General features: G+C 53.1%; 5 protein-coding genes across 5 annotated transcripts; 4 read left to right on the forward strand and 1 right to left on the reverse strand.

Annotated features, from left to right (window-relative positions):
- Nucleotides 1–552: 552 nt before the first annotated feature.
- On the forward strand, nt 553–2391 carry A1O1_08070 (uncharacterized protein; the record flags this gene model as incomplete). Its single annotated transcript, XM_007728933.1, has 2 exons — nt 553–2026; nt 2081–2391. The coding sequence occupies 2 exons, from the start codon at nt 553–555 to the stop codon at nt 2389–2391; spliced, it is 1785 nt and encodes a 594-aa protein (XP_007727123.1).
- A 2448-nt stretch (nt 2392–4839) lies between these two features.
- A1O1_08071 (F-box and leucine-rich repeat protein GRR1) lies at nt 4840–7782 on the forward strand (the record flags this gene model as incomplete). Its single annotated transcript, XM_007728934.1, has 2 exons — nt 4840–6312; nt 6364–7782. 2 exons carry the CDS (start codon nt 4840–4842, stop codon nt 7780–7782), a joined length of 2892 nt encoding a protein of 963 aa, XP_007727124.1.
- Nucleotides 7783–9271: 1489 nt separating this feature from the next.
- A1O1_08072 (uncharacterized protein) lies at nt 9272–10999 on the reverse strand (the record flags this gene model as incomplete). Its single annotated transcript, XM_007728935.1, has 1 exon — nt 9272–10999. The coding sequence occupies one exon, from the start codon at nt 10997–10999 to the stop codon at nt 9272–9274; it is 1728 nt and encodes a 575-aa protein (XP_007727125.1).
- Nucleotides 11000–12466: 1467 nt separating this feature from the next.
- A1O1_08073 (uncharacterized protein) lies at nt 12467–13487 on the forward strand (the record flags this gene model as incomplete). The annotated part of the gene is made up of 2 exons (XM_007728936.1): nt 12467–13070; nt 13126–13487. The coding sequence occupies 2 exons, from the start codon at nt 12467–12469 to the stop codon at nt 13485–13487; spliced, it is 966 nt and encodes a 321-aa protein (XP_007727126.1).
- A 657-nt stretch (nt 13488–14144) lies between these two features.
- A1O1_08074 (uncharacterized protein) lies at nt 14145–15971 on the forward strand (the record flags this gene model as incomplete). Its single annotated transcript, XM_007728937.1, has 1 exon — nt 14145–15971. The coding sequence occupies one exon, from the start codon at nt 14145–14147 to the stop codon at nt 15969–15971; it is 1827 nt and encodes a 608-aa protein (XP_007727127.1).
- Nucleotides 15972–16538: the final 567 nt, after the last annotated feature.

Here is a 16538-nt window from a genome sequence, read left to right on the forward strand (position 1 = left end):
GCATGGATGCTGAGCCTACAAGGACTCCAGGGATACTAGTAGGTCGTACGCAGGACCAGCAACCGAGGGAGCAAGAGAGAGAGAAAACAAAAATCCGGTTGTTCGGCGAATCAGAGCAGCAGCATTAGTTATGCTCCTTGGGCAGCCTGCGCCCCTAGAGCTTCCCCTCGCTTGCCTAGGTAGGTAGGTAGGGGACTTCTAACCTGCTTAAGCTTCCCCATTATCAAAGTGACTCGATCTTCCCCGCGCTGGGCGAGTCTCGGGCGGAGAGAGCACTGCATAGATGAGCCGCGGCGAAGATAGAATGACGGACTCGGACAGTGCTGAAACAATTCCATTGAACTAATAATAAGAAGCCAGGTAAAACACCAGAGATACCATCTTGAGGATAACACCTCATACCTCTCTATGTACCTTGCCCGACATATCATCTCCTTTTTGACCCCTGTCCCTGGTGCTCTCTCACTCCCCAACGGCACTGGAACCGGACGACCTCCGCAAAACATCCCTCGTCCTCATCTCCACCCCCAAACTGCATCCTGTTCTGGAATCATGTCCTCTCCCAAAACTCGGCTGAGCAATTTGGCCAACCACTTCCTTCATCCCGGCTCGAGCTCGCAACAACAAAACAAGAGCATCGACGATCTGACCATTGATGGCCACACCGTGGGCACCCCGTCATGGTTTAACAACCACGCCCTCTCCCCGGCCTTCTTTCTTCCCCGCGCCGCAGCCATCGAACCCAACGCTCCCGCCATCTACCACCGAACAGCCAACGACAAGATCCTTCGTCGAACGTACATTGAATTCGCCGACCGAGCTCGCGGGTTTGCTTACTACATCAAGAAGAAAGGGTATAAGCGAGTGGGCATCCTATGCACCAACACTCCGGCCTTCCTCGAGGCCGTCTTTGGTATTGGCGCCGCTGGGGCTATCAACATCGCCATCAACTATCGGCTGAAGAAGGATGACATTGCATATATCTTCGACCATGCGGACGCAGATGCCATTGTCGTCGATGCCGAATTCGTCGACCTGCTTGACGACTACAAGGTAAACCACCCCAATGTACCTTTGATCGTCGACACCGACACCGATGCCATTCAAGGCCAATTGTGCGGTCCTTTCGACGAAGCCGTGCTTGAGGGCTTGCAGTATGACACATCGAGAGGGTCTCATGGGTGGGACGCGCTCGAAACCCAGGCTGCGGATGAACTCGCCGTTACCGCGTTGGCCTACACATCAGGCACCACCGCTCGTCCCAAGGGCGTCGAATATACTCACCGAGGCGGATATCTAGCGGCATTGGCCAATGTCATCGAGTCCGGTCTCTCGTATCATGATGGTGAACGTTGCAAGTACCTGTGGACGCTACCAATGTTCCATGCCATGGGATGGACGTATCCATGGGCCGTGACCGCGGTGAGAGGGACACATTACTGCCTCCGCAAAATCGATTACCCCGAGATCTGGCGCTTGCTGAAAGATGAAGGCATCACCCATTATTGCTCCGCTCCGACAGTCAACACGCTTCTCTGCGCAGACTCAAATGCTGTCAGACTGCCCAAGCCTGTCCGGGTGACGGTGGCTGCCAGTCCTCCGACGGCACATTTGTTTGAACAGATGACCAATCTCAACCTGCACCCTGTGCATGTTTATGGCTTGACCGAGACATATGGGCCCATCACAAAGGGTTATATCTTGCCGGAATGGAACGATTTCGCCAACGTCAAGGACAAATATGCCAAAATGGCCCGCCAGGGTCACGGCATCGTCACTTCTCTGCCAGTCAGGGTCATTAAGACCGACCTACCGGAAGGGACGATTCTGGATGTTGAAAAGAACGGCAAGGAGATTGGCGAGATTGCCTTCGCCGGTAACATTTGTGCTAGGGGATATTACAAGGATGAAGCTGCCACCAGAAAGTTATTCGCTGGTGGTGTGCTGCACTCGGGCGATCTGGCCGTGTGGCATCCAGACGGAGCGATCCAAATTCTTGATCGTGCGAAGGACATCATTATCTCTGGTGAGCCATACGTCTTCTTATATTGTGTGTTTGCTGAATTGACCATCCTATCAGGAGGCGAAAACATTTCTTCGGTCGCTCTCGAGTCCATATTTGTCACGCATCCGGAAATTCTCGAATGCGGTGTCGCCGCTGTCAGCGATAGTCATTGGGGGGAAAGACCCAAGGCATTCATCACTGTGAAGCCCGGATCCAGTGTGACTGGAGACGACGTGATCAAGTGGGCAAAAGATCATCCAGGTATCAGTAGGTTTATGGTGCCTCGGGAAGTCGAGATCGTACCCGAGCTGCCCAAGACAAGCACTGGGAAGATCAGAAAGAACGTCCTGCGGGACTGGGCCAAAGGGAAACGAGAAGAAGAGTAGACACTTACAAGACAGTGTTTTTACGATTCTGGGTTTTGGTATGCGACATATTTCTTGATCTCAAACTTGAACATCCATATGCACCACGCGCTGTGTGAGACTGACGACACGACCGATCTGGTGGACACAATGTCGAAGTATTGCGAATTGGTAGTCCCCATCTCTGAGCATGTTGCTCTCGCAAGTGTGTCCCGAAACACATGAGGACAAGCAGTTCATCGCTTGTAGTTGGCCCCTGATGATACCCGGGCTCAATGCCTGACAGGATCGATTGGAAAGCTTTGTCCCGGGAGGGCTGGGTAAGCAACTCGAGACGGGGACTCTTTGGCACAGGCCGGGCTGGACCCTGGAGCACCATCTCCCGCAATGGTTCTATTGTGGTACCCGAGGCATAAGTTGGGGAGCCCCAAAAATCACTATTGATTAGGTATTGAAGGGTGACCTCCGCCGAAAGAGTGGGTATATGCCTGTACAAACACTGTAAAACCTAGGTACGCTGGAACAGCACCTTTTTGTCTGAACTTGTGACACCACAACCTTTTCTTATTCTGTCGCCGGGTCGTCGGCCATCCGATGTTGGGATTGACAGGACGAGGGGGAATGGGACTTGATGGATGACGACTTCCAGGTTCGTAATTGTGTAGTGGTGTAGTAGTACTAGTAGTAGATACTTCACCTACCGTGTTGGCGAGATGCCAAATGCAGCTTAACGAGCCTAATACTGCAGATTGTCGGCGACCCGGAGGTTGAAAGCACCGCTCCGTTGAGTTCCACACGTCATTGCTTTCAATAACCTGCCAGTGCGCGGCCTCGATAGTAATGAGAAGGGCGGAAGACGCTTGAACAATATATCAGAAAGCGGAGGCGTGAGTTCTCTTGTTCTTTCGAGACACAGCAGATATCGAAGCCATGCAAGCCATGAGTTGTGCATGCGGTAACCATAACTCTGGTCAAGCCGAGAGAACCCACATCCTTATGAACAGCATGGGTCATCGTTGTAGGCAACCTGCTACCCGTGGCGAGTAGCATGGTCCAGGCGTTAGAGCCGCTGCTCGAGCGTCGGTAGCCGTTGTTTAGCAGACCGTCTATCGTTGGTGAAGCAGAACATGGTGTATTATGGTCCGTCTCTTGGTCCATCATTCGACTCATTATTCGATGCCGATTCGAATGAGATAAAGGACGTGCATCTGCCGTTGAGCAAGCTCAGTGGGTCAACCTGTTGATCATATAGCCATCTCGGTGTCTCTTGTCACTAGAAAAGCAGTAGCCTTATAGGTATGGCCGTCATTTTCCATCGCTCCTCGGGGCAGCATCATTAGTTGCAGCTAAGCACGTCTCGGTAACGGAGGAAGGGGTCCGGGGAGGATCGTAGTGCATCATGATCGGGTGTATCTCTTCAACATGGTTATTGCAGCTCTTCGAACAAGCATTTGTATGTGAAGCAAGAAGTAAAGAATAGATCGATCAATGAGTTTTGTATTGGTCAACAGTGGAGAAGATTAATAAGAGGTGGTGAAGAGGTAGTAAATAAGTACCTAGGTATGTAGTGAGGCGATACTAGGTGGACTCGTAGTTTGTCATCAGTGTCAACAATCCTTAACAGTTGATGGCGGTGGGAACCTTAGGGCGCCTCTGGAGAGGTTGACGTAGGTGTTGGGCGCAGGACTTAGGGACCCCAGCCCCCGGAGGATACGCCTAAGACGCTTCGTCTGTCGCTCAAAGTGCCCAAGGCATGCAACTGCGCTCCAACTGCACTGGTCACATCACAAATCGCATCGCTGCAGTTACTTGCCCTCCATTACTACTGCACCACTGCACCATCGACAACATTCCGCCCTCTACCACGTCCTTTCCTCCTATCTCTCATGTTACAAACCCTCGGCCGCCTGCACCTTCTGAGACAGTCCAATCTATCCTGACCTGCAGTTGATATCCTCGGAGCATCTGTTCTCAGTCTCATCCTGCGTCCTGCTCTCCTAATACCCTGACGAAAACATCACGTCGGCCGCCATCCTGCCTGCCAGTGCCACGCAGCCTCCTGTCACCGCCGTCGACCTCCTGGCCTCATTCCTCCTTCACTCTGGCCCCCTTCAACCGCATTCTCATTGCCCTCCTCTCCATGCCGAACGTCTCCAACGTCTCTACATAATACAGTTGTCGCCTAGAGAAATGCACGTAACAAACCTGTTTGCGTCCTTCTGAGTCACCGGCATCATTGTCTCTGTCCACCGCAACCGGATCTGCTGAAGACCAACGAACACAAACACAGACACGACAGATCGACAACCCACTTCCCACGAGCGATGAGCATCCTTGTCTACACATACGCGTTCATAGGTATCCTGTGAAGAAGGTGGACTCTATGCAATACCAAGAAAAACCTAGCCCGCCGACACGACATACACATACCTGAACCTACCTCTCCTCACGACGCCTGGTATTGGAATCATGGCTGACGAACTGCGCTCTCGATTGTCGCCCCTTCACACTCGAAATATCAGCACTACCACCGCCGATTCAGATAGCTCGGACACCACCCCCGGCCCTTGTGACGATGAAGATACCGACTACTTCATGGCGCATGCCAATGACTCGCAATCCTCGCTTGGAGCCGTCACCGCCACTCGCGATTGTGACGACGACGTTGACATTGAACAGGTCCATCGCCTCTCTCCGATTTCCAAACTGCCTCCAGAGATCCTGATTGCCATTCTTTCAAAGTTGACGACTACCGCCGACCTTCGCAATTGCATGCTGGTATCATATCCATGGGCATTATACACCGTTGGCATTTTGTGGCATCGACCCCTCTGCAACAAGTGGTCGAACCTGCTCAATGTCGTGGCGGCCCTGGGAAAGGGCGAAAAGAGTTATTTCCCATACCATGAAATGGTCAAGAGATTGAATCTATCGGCAATTGCGGACAAGATCAACGACGGGACAGTACAACCTTTCATGAGCTGCAAGGGCATTGAGCGACTTACCTTGACCAATTGCTCCAAACTGACGGATTTTGGCGTCGCCGGACTGGTTGACGGTTGCAGAAAACTACAGGCGTTGGATGTGACGGACCTGGATGCCTTGACAGACCGTACATTGCATGTTGTTGCCGCCAACTGCGCCAAACTTCAAGGTCTCAACATCACCAACTGTTCGAGCGTCACAGATGAATCACTGGTCGACATTGCCCAGCATTGCATGCAACTCAAACGACTCAAGCTCAATGGCGTGGTACGAGCAACAGACGCGTCAATCACCGCAGTTGCAAGAAACTGCCGCTCGATCCTGGAGATCGACTTGGCTGGCTGCCATTCCATCACTTCGGAATCTGTCACTGCTCTTTTAACGAACCTGACACACCTTCGCGAGCTCCGCCTGGCACATTGCATCGACATCAGTGATGCGGCTTTTACCAACCTACCTCCACGACTGACATTCGATGCGCTTCGGATTCTGGATCTTACGGCGTGTGAGCAAGTCCGAGATGAGGCCATTGCGAGGATGATCCCGGCTGCTCCCCGATTACGAAACCTCGTGCTGGCTAAGTGCAGACATATTACCGACCGGGCGGTTACGTCCATCTGCAAGCTGGGCAAGAATTTGCATTACATCCACCTGGGGCACTGTGTCAATCTGACTGATACCGCGGTCATTCAGCTGGTCCGAGCCTGCAACCGCATCAGATACATCGACTTGGCCTGCTGTTCGAGGTTGACAGATGCCAGCGTACGCCATCTGGCACAACTCCCCAAACTTCGTAGGATCGGCCTGGTGAAATGCCAGAACTTGACGGATGCCAGTATTATGGCTCTGGCCCATGGACCAATTCTGTTCAGTCCGACTGGCAAGCTCGGAGTGCCGTCGCAATTCGTGTCACTAGAAAGAGTCCACCTCAGCTACTGTGTCAATTTGACTCTCAAGGTATGATAGATTTGCCCTTGCAGCTTGGAACCACCACTTACAAACGACTAGGGAATCACTGCGCTCCTCCACAATTGCCCTAGACTGACACACCTGTCTTTGACTGGAGTTCAAGCCTTTCTTCGAGAGGATCTGACCCGGTTCTGTCGCGATGCTCCGCCCGAATTCACTCACCCACAACGAGATGTGTTTTGCGTCTTTTCGGGCGAGGGAGTCTCACGCCTTCGGGAATATCTTATGCGACTCGCCATGGAAGAAGCGCAACGAGAGAATCGTGAGGCGATTGACGATAGTTTGCTTGACGGGGTCGATAGTCCCGGCGCTGACACCATGTCCGACGACGGTACTTTGGATGGAAACAATGATCACCTCATGGATCCGGTGTTGAACCCCCATCGACACGGGGTATCTTTTGCGAGCACCCCCCGTTCCCGACCTCGACCGCGAAGTCTACATGAGCTGCCCAGCTATCACGTCGAAATGCCACTGTTGCCTTTTGACCAGGTTCAGCATATCGGTCCGTGGACGCCGGGAGTGCCATTCACTCCTGAGGCTCGCGCCGCCCTTGCATCACCACATCTTAATTTGATCAATTCCGGACTCCAGTATCAATATGATGGGTTCGAGCCTCGATCACGGAGCCCCGCCTTCGATGTGAGTGGAGAGTATGTTGGCGAACGACCTGGGAGCTCGTCGCGTACTCCTTCACGGAGGCACACTATGGAAGCTGGGTCAAGCATTTTTGGTCCTCCACCAGTCCCGGTGCATGGTTTTGCAGAGAGCAGTTCGAGACCTGTCGAGCTCGGCCATTATTCGCACGATCCCAGAGCTAACTATTTCGGGATTGACGACATTCGACGGTTTGCACCATGGGGAAACGCCAGCGCATTCGCAGCAGACCCTCTAAGAAGACCCTTGGCCGGCATAGCTTTACGGACTCCTGCGGAAATACGACAGTCTTATCTCAGACCCGAACCTGATTTCAGCACATTTGATGCGAATCACGAAGCCATCATGGCCACAATCCCTGGCAGTAGTTCTGGTAGTCGGCATCCTTCCAGATCCAACAGCCCCCATGTGACCAGAGTCGACAGCCGGACTCGTTTGAGTAGTCTGTTAGCGCCACAGACTCGGAGCTATTCCTCGACGCCTCTCAGTCAAGCAGAAGGTGCTAGACGGAGCAGCCGAGACGGTCGGAGCCGAGAAAGACTGCGGATGGAAGAAGAGGGGCACCGACTAGCCATGCTACAAGCTCTTGCAGAAGCGGATGCCTCACAGCAATTACGGCCCGACTTAGCGCCTCTCGAGTCTGACTCCCATATTGACCTGCCGTTTCTACCACCAGAGTTGATGGAGCGGGTGGTTAGGCAACCCGGGAGCCAATCTGAAGGGGTGTCAGAAGCGCGCCCTGAGACGAGGCCTCCGACGCAAACCCGGGATCCTGACCATGACGTTACCATGACACAGTAGAAGACGAGCATGCACATGATTCACGTCGCTAGATGACATGTTGAATGAAGCGAAATCCCACTGCAGGGAAATTACAAGATAAGGCTTGTCCAGGGGGACATATTGTTTTATCATTCCTCAGCAGGCTCGCACCGTTGCGGGATATCAAGCATTTTCCAACGCCATCAGACGGCATTTTTCTCGAGCAAGCGAGGAGTTCGGTGTTACAGTGGCATAAGGTTAGCGGGTGGAAGGGTTTGGGCATGTTCTCCCGTCGACGCGAATGATGAGATTAAGACAAGCGAGCAGGCACGCGAGCAATGCATGAGCACTTTCGTTCAGGCGTTGAGAGGTCCACAAGCTGGCCGGAGTGAGATGCCAGAGTGGAAGGCGGCGAGACAAGACAGCGTTCTCCGTATCCCATTCAGTCAGAGTTAACATGGACATGACACATACCTTAGCTCCCTACCTAGTACCTTCCTAGATACCTCCGAGGTGGATATTGTTCTATCGTACAGTTCAGTTCAGTTCAGTCCGTTCCATGCAGCTAGCTCACTGTATAATGATCATTCTCGCCAATTTGAGCATCAAAGGAAATCTAGTTGGACTGAAAGAACTTAGCCAGCATGCTCACGGGATTCGGTGTAGACTTCTCTTTGGTTATCAGCAGTAAAGGAACAAATGTGACAGTGTAGAACGTTCTGTCAGGTGGTATTATACATTAATTGCGAGTATCTTCTATCAATCATAGGAGAAGCCATCTAATATGACAGCTTCTCCGTCTAGATCTCGAGTAGCCAGTCAAGGCTCGCTTCCGATCTTCTTTCTTCTCTTCTTCTCCTTTTTTCTTCTCAATCTCCCTAACCAATGCGAGACTAACATCCGATCCGACCAGGAACGAATGCAGTAAGTCTCTGGGAGCGAGGAATTGCCGACGTCTCAAGCCCCCGTCCGGTTCAGGCAGTGGCAGATGTTTGCCACCTCCGCTTTTTTCTTTGGTATTCAAAAACGCCGAAAAAACGCCGTCGCGCCAGGCTGAGGATCCACAAATAACAACAACCCGAAAAGGAGAAATGAGGACACCAAAACGTGCTTAAATAATGGGGACTGTATGCATGTGAGAGGGCAGAGGGTGTCCATGCATGTCGCATGGTCGCGTCCCCTAGTCTCTGTCGACTCGACGGATTTTGGATATGATGATAAATCCGGCGCTAGAGGGGCGAGCAGTCTGAGGATAGAGCGCCAAACGACGCATCATGAACCTGGGTCGTCAAGGGAGTCGGGCATGGAGATGGAGCATGTTGCTCGACACCAGCGTGTTTTGATGACTCTGTAGAGACTCTTTTGAGGGGTTCTTGTCGCATTTGTAGAGAATCGATCAGTCGTGTTTCTCTTGGGCCAAGGGTGAACCTCGATGATTGATTGATTGAGAGTGAATGCTCTTTGATTTAGTCACTCTTGGAAGAAACATGCGGGGTTGTTTTTGTTTGGTGCACATCTCTCGCGCTGCTTAGTCTTTGTTGAGCTTGGCCCGGACACGAGCTCCAAAGAAGTAGAACCCGAATGGAATGAAAACCATGCCGACGCCGATGAAGGCAAGGAGCCACGAGGCCCACTGCAGACCGAGAGTGTTGTACATCTGGGTGGTGAACAAGGGGAAAGCGGCACCACCGCCGGACCGCAAAAAGACCTTGGCGGCCAAAGCGGAGGCGGCGTATTTCTGGTACGAGTCGATGATGTAGTTGTTGACCGAGTAGTAGCAGAGAACCATGCCAAACCCGAAAGCGATTCCAGACGAGGCCTGGCCGACCCAGATAATGTGCTTGTAGGAGGTGGCGCCGAGAATGAACAGCGCGATCGGGATGAAGGGAGCGCCCCACATGGCACCGATCAGACGGTCTTCCGGAGTCGGGGCGCGCGCGAGACAGATCCTCCGGAACTGCTTCTCGAGGGTGGGCGTGGCCACCAGGGCGAAGGCGGCGCCGATCAAAATGGGAATGAACATCAGCCCGATCTGGCCGTCGTTGTAGTGGTGCAGCTTGGTGAAGATGACCGGGTAGGCGAAGAAGAAGGCGTACAGCATGGCGTAGATGAGCACAATGTACATGCACATCAGGTCCAACACGGGCTCGGTCAGGATCATGGTGATGGGTCGAATCAGACTGGTGCGGATGATTTCCTTCAGCGTCAGCTTGACCTTTTCCTGCTCGGTGATGATGTTCGGGTCGCCGGTCTCCTTCCTCAGCTTCTTGGCGCGGCGCTTCAGGATCACCGGCGCGTACGTTTCGGGCACCAGGGCAACGAGGACGGTGACGGCGCCCGCGAAGGCCAGGTTGGTCCAGAAAAACAGGTCGAGGCGCCCGCTGCCGACGTTGATCCAGCCGCACACGATGGGCCCGATGACGGGGCCACAGTAGGGCGCGGCCGCGAAGTAGGCAATGGCCATGCCGCGCTCCTCGAGGTTCCAGATATCAGCGATCGTGCCGCCCGCCAGAGCGAGACCCGAACTGGAGAAGACGCCGCAGATGAAGCGCGAGGCGAGAAGACCGCCAATGTTGGGCGACAGTGCGCAGGGGATGTTGAGGATGGTGTACATGCCCAGCGAGATGATGTAGACCGGCCGTCGGCCGATGATCTCGGATAGCGGCGACCACAGCAGAGGGCCGACGGCGAACCCGCAGACCATGATGGAGCAGGTCAGGATCGCCACTTCCAGCGATACGTTGTACTTGTCCTCGATCAGGCCCAGACCGCCCGTGACTATGGACGAGCCGTAAGCGATGCACACCACGAGCAGAGACGCAACCATGGTGATGTACCATCGGAAAGCGCGCGACCAGTTGTGCGGATTCTCAGGATCGCCGATCTTGAACGTCACAAACTCCTCGTCTTTCTCCGCGTGCTTTTCCAAATCGCCTTCCGACACATAGCTGAGTCGTCGTCCCAGTCGCGAAGGCACTGTCGATACTCTGGACCGGACCTGTTCTAATGTTCTGGCTGGCACGAGACCGGTCGCGGTTTCGAGCGTGTACTCTTCAGGGAACACCGGGTTTTCTGCCCGACCAAGTTCGGGGTAGTTGACGTCAGGCGCCGGCGGTGTCTCTGATACGCCCAATTCTTGTAGCGTCTCACGAGTCTCTGTTCGTTGGAGTCGCAAGTTATTGAAATCTTGATGTCCAGCTGTCCGCTCCCGGCTCGAAGCCCGGGAGGAGCCTGACGATGATATCGACTCTGGCATTGTTGTTGTTGTGATGATGATGATGATGATGGATGGATGGATGTCAGAAAGGGGAGAGATGGGTGTCTGTGATGTAGAGACAGTAATGCACGCTCAGCGAGTGTGAGCAGCAGTATATATGAATTTGTGTAAATAGGTGTAATATGTTCGAGTCTGAAGACTTCGACTTGCAGAGGGAAACGACAGCCAGAGAACAGTGCATGGTCCTTGTATTAATATATTGGATTTGGCTTTGGGTTTTCTTGTCACTCGCTTGCAACAAGGCTGACGGCCCCTGCACGGCGAGCCATCATTGGTCTAGGCCTGGCTGGCCGACCTTTCTCCGACACCGACCTCTGGCCGCGTGAATTCCTGTGCTGGCTCCACCGACCGTGTTACAGGGCGGTTTGGAACGTCAAATGTTAGGTCAGCGTCGCTAGTCCTCGTTGATCCAATGATAGACAGGCCAGAAGCGTCGGAGGTTTTCCCGGCCAAGCCACCACCTTGCAATGTTTATCCGGATCCTTTAGCCATTGGTCTGTATGCTATTGATATTCGACTTAGTGAGCCCTTCACTGAATCCAGCGTCGAGGGTTTGTCGAGTTATGTCCGATGCAATATCTGTGAGAAGAAAAGACTAGACCAGGATAAACGCCGAGTAATAAGCGAGAAGGAAGTAAGCGAGGCTATCACCGCCAGCTTGATATTGATGCAGAAGCTAGGAGAGGTGATCGTGATCGTGTCTGTCATTATTGCATCAGTATTCGGTCAGGTTGCGAGGATGAAAAGAAACGGCGTCGACTGGAGGGACACTGCATTGCACTGCGATACCTGATGTGCAATGGCTCTTCATCATGGCCTTTGTCGATCGTCTTGGCCGTCGCATGTTGAACGACAATCGACCGACCGAATCGAGGTCTGGAAGCATGTCGGTGGCCTGAGAGAGATTAGAGAATGAGAGAGATGAGGGAGATGGAAGCAGAGAGAAAATGATCAACGGGAATCAAAGCCGAGCTGGAGAAGCGCCTGATCCTTATGTAAGCAGCAGGCAGCTGATCATGTGACTTTACGGTGAGTGGTAAACTATGTAATGCAGTCTGCTTGCTCCGCCGTTTTCTGTATATCGTATTCATTTTCATCACCCTCATTCATCAATGTAAGCGCCCGGCTTTTACAACCTTTTCCACGTCTCTCCACTGTCCAGCCCCATCTACAAATGACAATCCAGACCAGGCCAGCAATACAAAAATACTCCCGCCTAACCAAAGCGCTTACTGGTCAATACCTGGATTGCTAATTATATCGAGCCGTATCTGGACTCTGCTCTCATGTCAACCTCCAACTATTGCAAGGTAGGTCGGTAATGTGCTGGTGATGGTTGCCTCCCTCAGTTAGAGATGCACATAAACCTTCGTCTGTCTCGGCTCGTGGGCATGATCGAAAGGATGGCCATCTCTTCTCGCTACGGGTGTCACTGTGCTCAGCACAATGTTGTCGTTGTTGGGTCGCGGTGATATTCGCCATAATTTGCTGCTGGTAGTGTGTCTAGCAACCTCCTACCTAGCCCAGGATGTCTCTTCGCAACTGGTTGGATGTGATGTTCTCGGATGTCAGAATGGCTGCCATTTGGGGAATGTCACCACCTCGTTTATCGGCACCACGTTCTTCAACACCACTGTATCGCCGGATGCGCCTCTTACATGGACCGTGGGAGCATCGACCCAGGAGAGCTCCAGCAATTCGACAGAGCTGGAGTTCGTCAAGAACTTCTACCTTGGGTATCCATCCTCGGCGAAAATTGCCAGCACATCGGAAATTGTGGGTTGTGCATTGTTCTTTGAAGGCATCGCAAAGAGCATTACACTCAACGGCACTCTTGAATACGGCCCCGTCACTTGCGGCCAGACACTTGGGGATGATTGTGTCAATGATCTTGTGTCGCAAGCCCAGCGACAGGTCAAGAGTCTTAGCGACCCCAGCGACAGCAACACCGCTTCCGTCTGCTTCACTTTACAGGCCAGACTGGAGGCACAACCGCCGGCCTCGTGTCGGTCTACGGCCACAGTGACCTGGGGGAATGTTGTCGCAAAAGGTAACCGTTGACAACAACTCGCCATTGATGTCCCTTGACTGATTTATTACCACAGAGATCTCTGGTGCCGGTGTGAGACTTGATCCGATCAAGCAAACAAGCTGTCATCCCTCCACTGGCGGCTCTGATTATGATATTGCTCTCGTTGAAGTGCAGACGGTTACATCAGAGGATGTGTCGAGTGACAACGCGCCATTCGCCTTCAGCATGACGCCTGTGCTGACCGTCTTTTTCAATTCATCCGGAGCAAATCCGGGATCCTCGGCCTTACCCGAAGCACATCTTTCCTGCCTCAAGGTCGTCCAGGATTCCTCCCTAACCCAGTCCACTACGAATACCGCCGCATCGTCGGTACCACGTTTGCCTTGTCTCATGGCGATGTCAGTACTTGCAATGAGTGCTGTTGCATTCGTCTGAACATGGGATACAAGTGTACCCAGACACAATCTGCGATTCGAAGGCCTCCCTCCACCAAGCACATGGCCCGGAACCGAAGGTTGAGGAGTCAACAACTGATCAAGATCCTGCTGTTGGCTGTCTGTGCACTTCATGTTCCAAATCCGGAAGTACACTCATCCAGACGGAGCAGACAACTCAGTGGTGACGTGGTAGCTGGAAGCCATGACTGCGGATGGATGGAGGATGTTCTCTGTGAGATCGGTGTCAAGGACTCGTTGATTGACACAAGCACTCTTGATCCCTGGTCAACTTGACACGAGGTAGACTCGACTCCGCCTCTCATGACTTACAAGATGGCAGTATATAGGTATATGAGTGCACCGCCAAGCCAGCTCTCCTGCAGATGCACCGAGGGTTGTCTGGCCGTAGTAAATAGCATTCTGACCACGCTCCAAGTGACGAGAACTCAGCGTTAAATGCTTGAAGGTTCCACCGTATATATTTGCATGTCTCCTCTCTATACTTCGCCGTTGATTTCTCCGAGCATCTGAGGTGCCATATGCGCTCGATGCATATCAGACCCCGACGACGTTCTCATCTGTCGATCAGCATAAGAGCCAATCCATCTATTCCTCGTCCGCTTGGGCGTGACGCGAACAGGAAGCGGACGTCACAATGTCGAGAACAACTCCTTCCGCCCTGTTCACCCGTCGAACGCTGAGAAGCCTCTGTCGGAACCCTACGATCGACTTCTTCTATTCCAAATCCCCGCCATCGAGACCCTTCACGCACAAGCCTTCTCTTTTACTCGTCGCCCGACCGTTCTCACGCCCGCAACTACCATTCCTCCATCCCATCTCCCGCACGAATATAGCACAGACCCAACTCGGCCGATTCATTTCGACGGAGCGAAAACAGCGGTGGAAAGCTCAACTATGGAGCCAACTCCGGTTTCACGCCTACCTGTGGCCATCGGTGCTACTAGCCGCCATTCTCTTGCTTGGAGTCCAACATACGAAACTGGAGAGGGACTACCCTACGCCTCGGGAATGGACGTTCTGGAGTCGTTGGATACTGCGGGATGCGAAATACACCGAGTTCGGCGAGCATTTGTTGACGGATTGGGAGAAGGCGGGCTACTTATACACGGAAGTCATCAGACGGCTTGAAAGCGAGAAATATGACGGGCAGAACTTGATCGAGGGTGAAGCGAGCATTCGAGGCTCGTTCGCGAATGCCGGGTTCGACATCAGCGCGAAGAGCGAGCCGTGGCGGCGCGGGTACTATGAAGCTTTGATGGGCGCTGGTCGTGCGGCGGAACATCTGGATGGGATGTGTAAGAGGAAAGGCCAGGTCAGGGGACGAGTGTATCCGCGTGAAAGTATTCCAGGCCCGGACAACCCACGACCGAAACCGCTTCCGTTTGACAAAAACAGAGGACATGAAAATGTGCCCACGGCGGACGAAGTCGAGGATGCTTTCCCGCCGCCCGAGAAATTCTATCTCAAGGTTCTCACCACGAACGGCTTCGATACCCGGCAGCGACTTGAAGCTGCAATGGCATATGCCGACTGGTGCGACTTCAAGGGTCTGACCGAGACCGCGGAAGAGACGTATCGCTGGGCCGTCGATATCGCCCAGGCAGGAGTGCCTGGTAGTGCAGCAGATGTTGTCGATATGAAGACTGGGGTCATCCACAAAGACAAAGAGGATGTCGTGACGGAGAACATCCTTAAAGTGTGTACCGCGCTGGGCGTGCACCATGCCAAAACGGGAGACGTCAAGCAGGCTCTCCCGATATTCCTGAGTGTGCTACGGGCCAGGAAGAGTCTGCCTCCTCCACCCTCATCAGGGCCACTGGACCCAACGGTGAGCGGCAGCACGAACACCCCCAAAGGTCAGGAACAGAAAGATCAAGGAATCTGGCCATACGTGCATGCCTTGAAAGACCTGATCATCGAACGACCCTACCCTCCGGCCCCCTCGAGCGGCAACGAACGACCGTTTCACACTCTGAAGGAGGCATGCGAAGAGGTCGGCTTAATGACCTATATCGGCGAGATCCTCTTCGCCACCAGCGACAGCGAGCGGGAAAAGGGGCTCAGCTGGACCCGCGACAGCGTCGAAGCCGCCGAGGCCGTCATGTGGGTCATGGACGAACGCAAGGAAGACGACGGCAAGGAACGGTGTCGCGAGTGTCTCGAGACCGGCCTGCAGAACTGGAAGGCCATGGCTCGTCAGATGAGTCGACTCGCTGCCCAGAAGGAACACGAGCTTGCAGATGCCTCTGGCGGGTCTGGAAGCGGAAGCGGACTGTTGGGGTCGTTGGGTTTCGGATGGGGACTAGGGCTAGGCAAGGCGAAACAATTGGAACAGCTGCGTCAGGAGAAACAGAGGTGGGAGGAGGAGAACATGCAGATCGAGTTGCGCAAGGAGAAGACTTTGCCTCTGACGCAGCCCCTCAAGCCGGTGTCGAGAGGCTGGATGGCCACTTCTTGGTGAAACTGAAGAGCAGGGCACGGTGAGAATGGAATGGCTGAAAATAAGATGCTTGAATTCTGCTGGTGGTTCACCATTCATGAATGACATGGTGCCGCCTACCGCGAGCATCATGAACATGAACAAATCGTTGGCGTGTTTGTGGATCTGGATCTGGTATTTCATGAGCGGAAAAGCTTGCTCTTCTCATGTGTTGTTGTAACGATGATTGATTTCGGAGAATACTATATGCCTGTTCTTCGACATCAACAAGGCTGTTCCCGGAACGGCATCTTCTTGCCCTGTGCGGAATGAACGAAGCGCACAAATGATATATCTATTCTCTCATCTTGAAGCAATTTTGAGGGAGTAAAACCAGACTCTGCTGAGCCAAAATGAATATATCAATATCAATATCAATCCAAGGTTCCTGTCGGTCAGTACTTTAGTTATCCTTGATAAAACATTGTGATATCCAAGATTCCATTGATGTACCCTAGATACCTAATTAGTAAGGCCATCATCTCCTGGTTGGCTTCTCCATCTCCATATCCATCCATCTCACCTTCGACTTATATTCTCCTCGTGTGG

This window comes from Capronia coronata, assembly GCF_000585585.1.
Source record: "Capronia coronata CBS 617.96 chromosome Unknown acBCG-supercont1.7, whole genome shotgun sequence".
NCBI classification, from domain to species: domain Eukaryota; kingdom Fungi; phylum Ascomycota; class Eurotiomycetes; order Chaetothyriales; family Herpotrichiellaceae; genus Capronia; species Capronia coronata.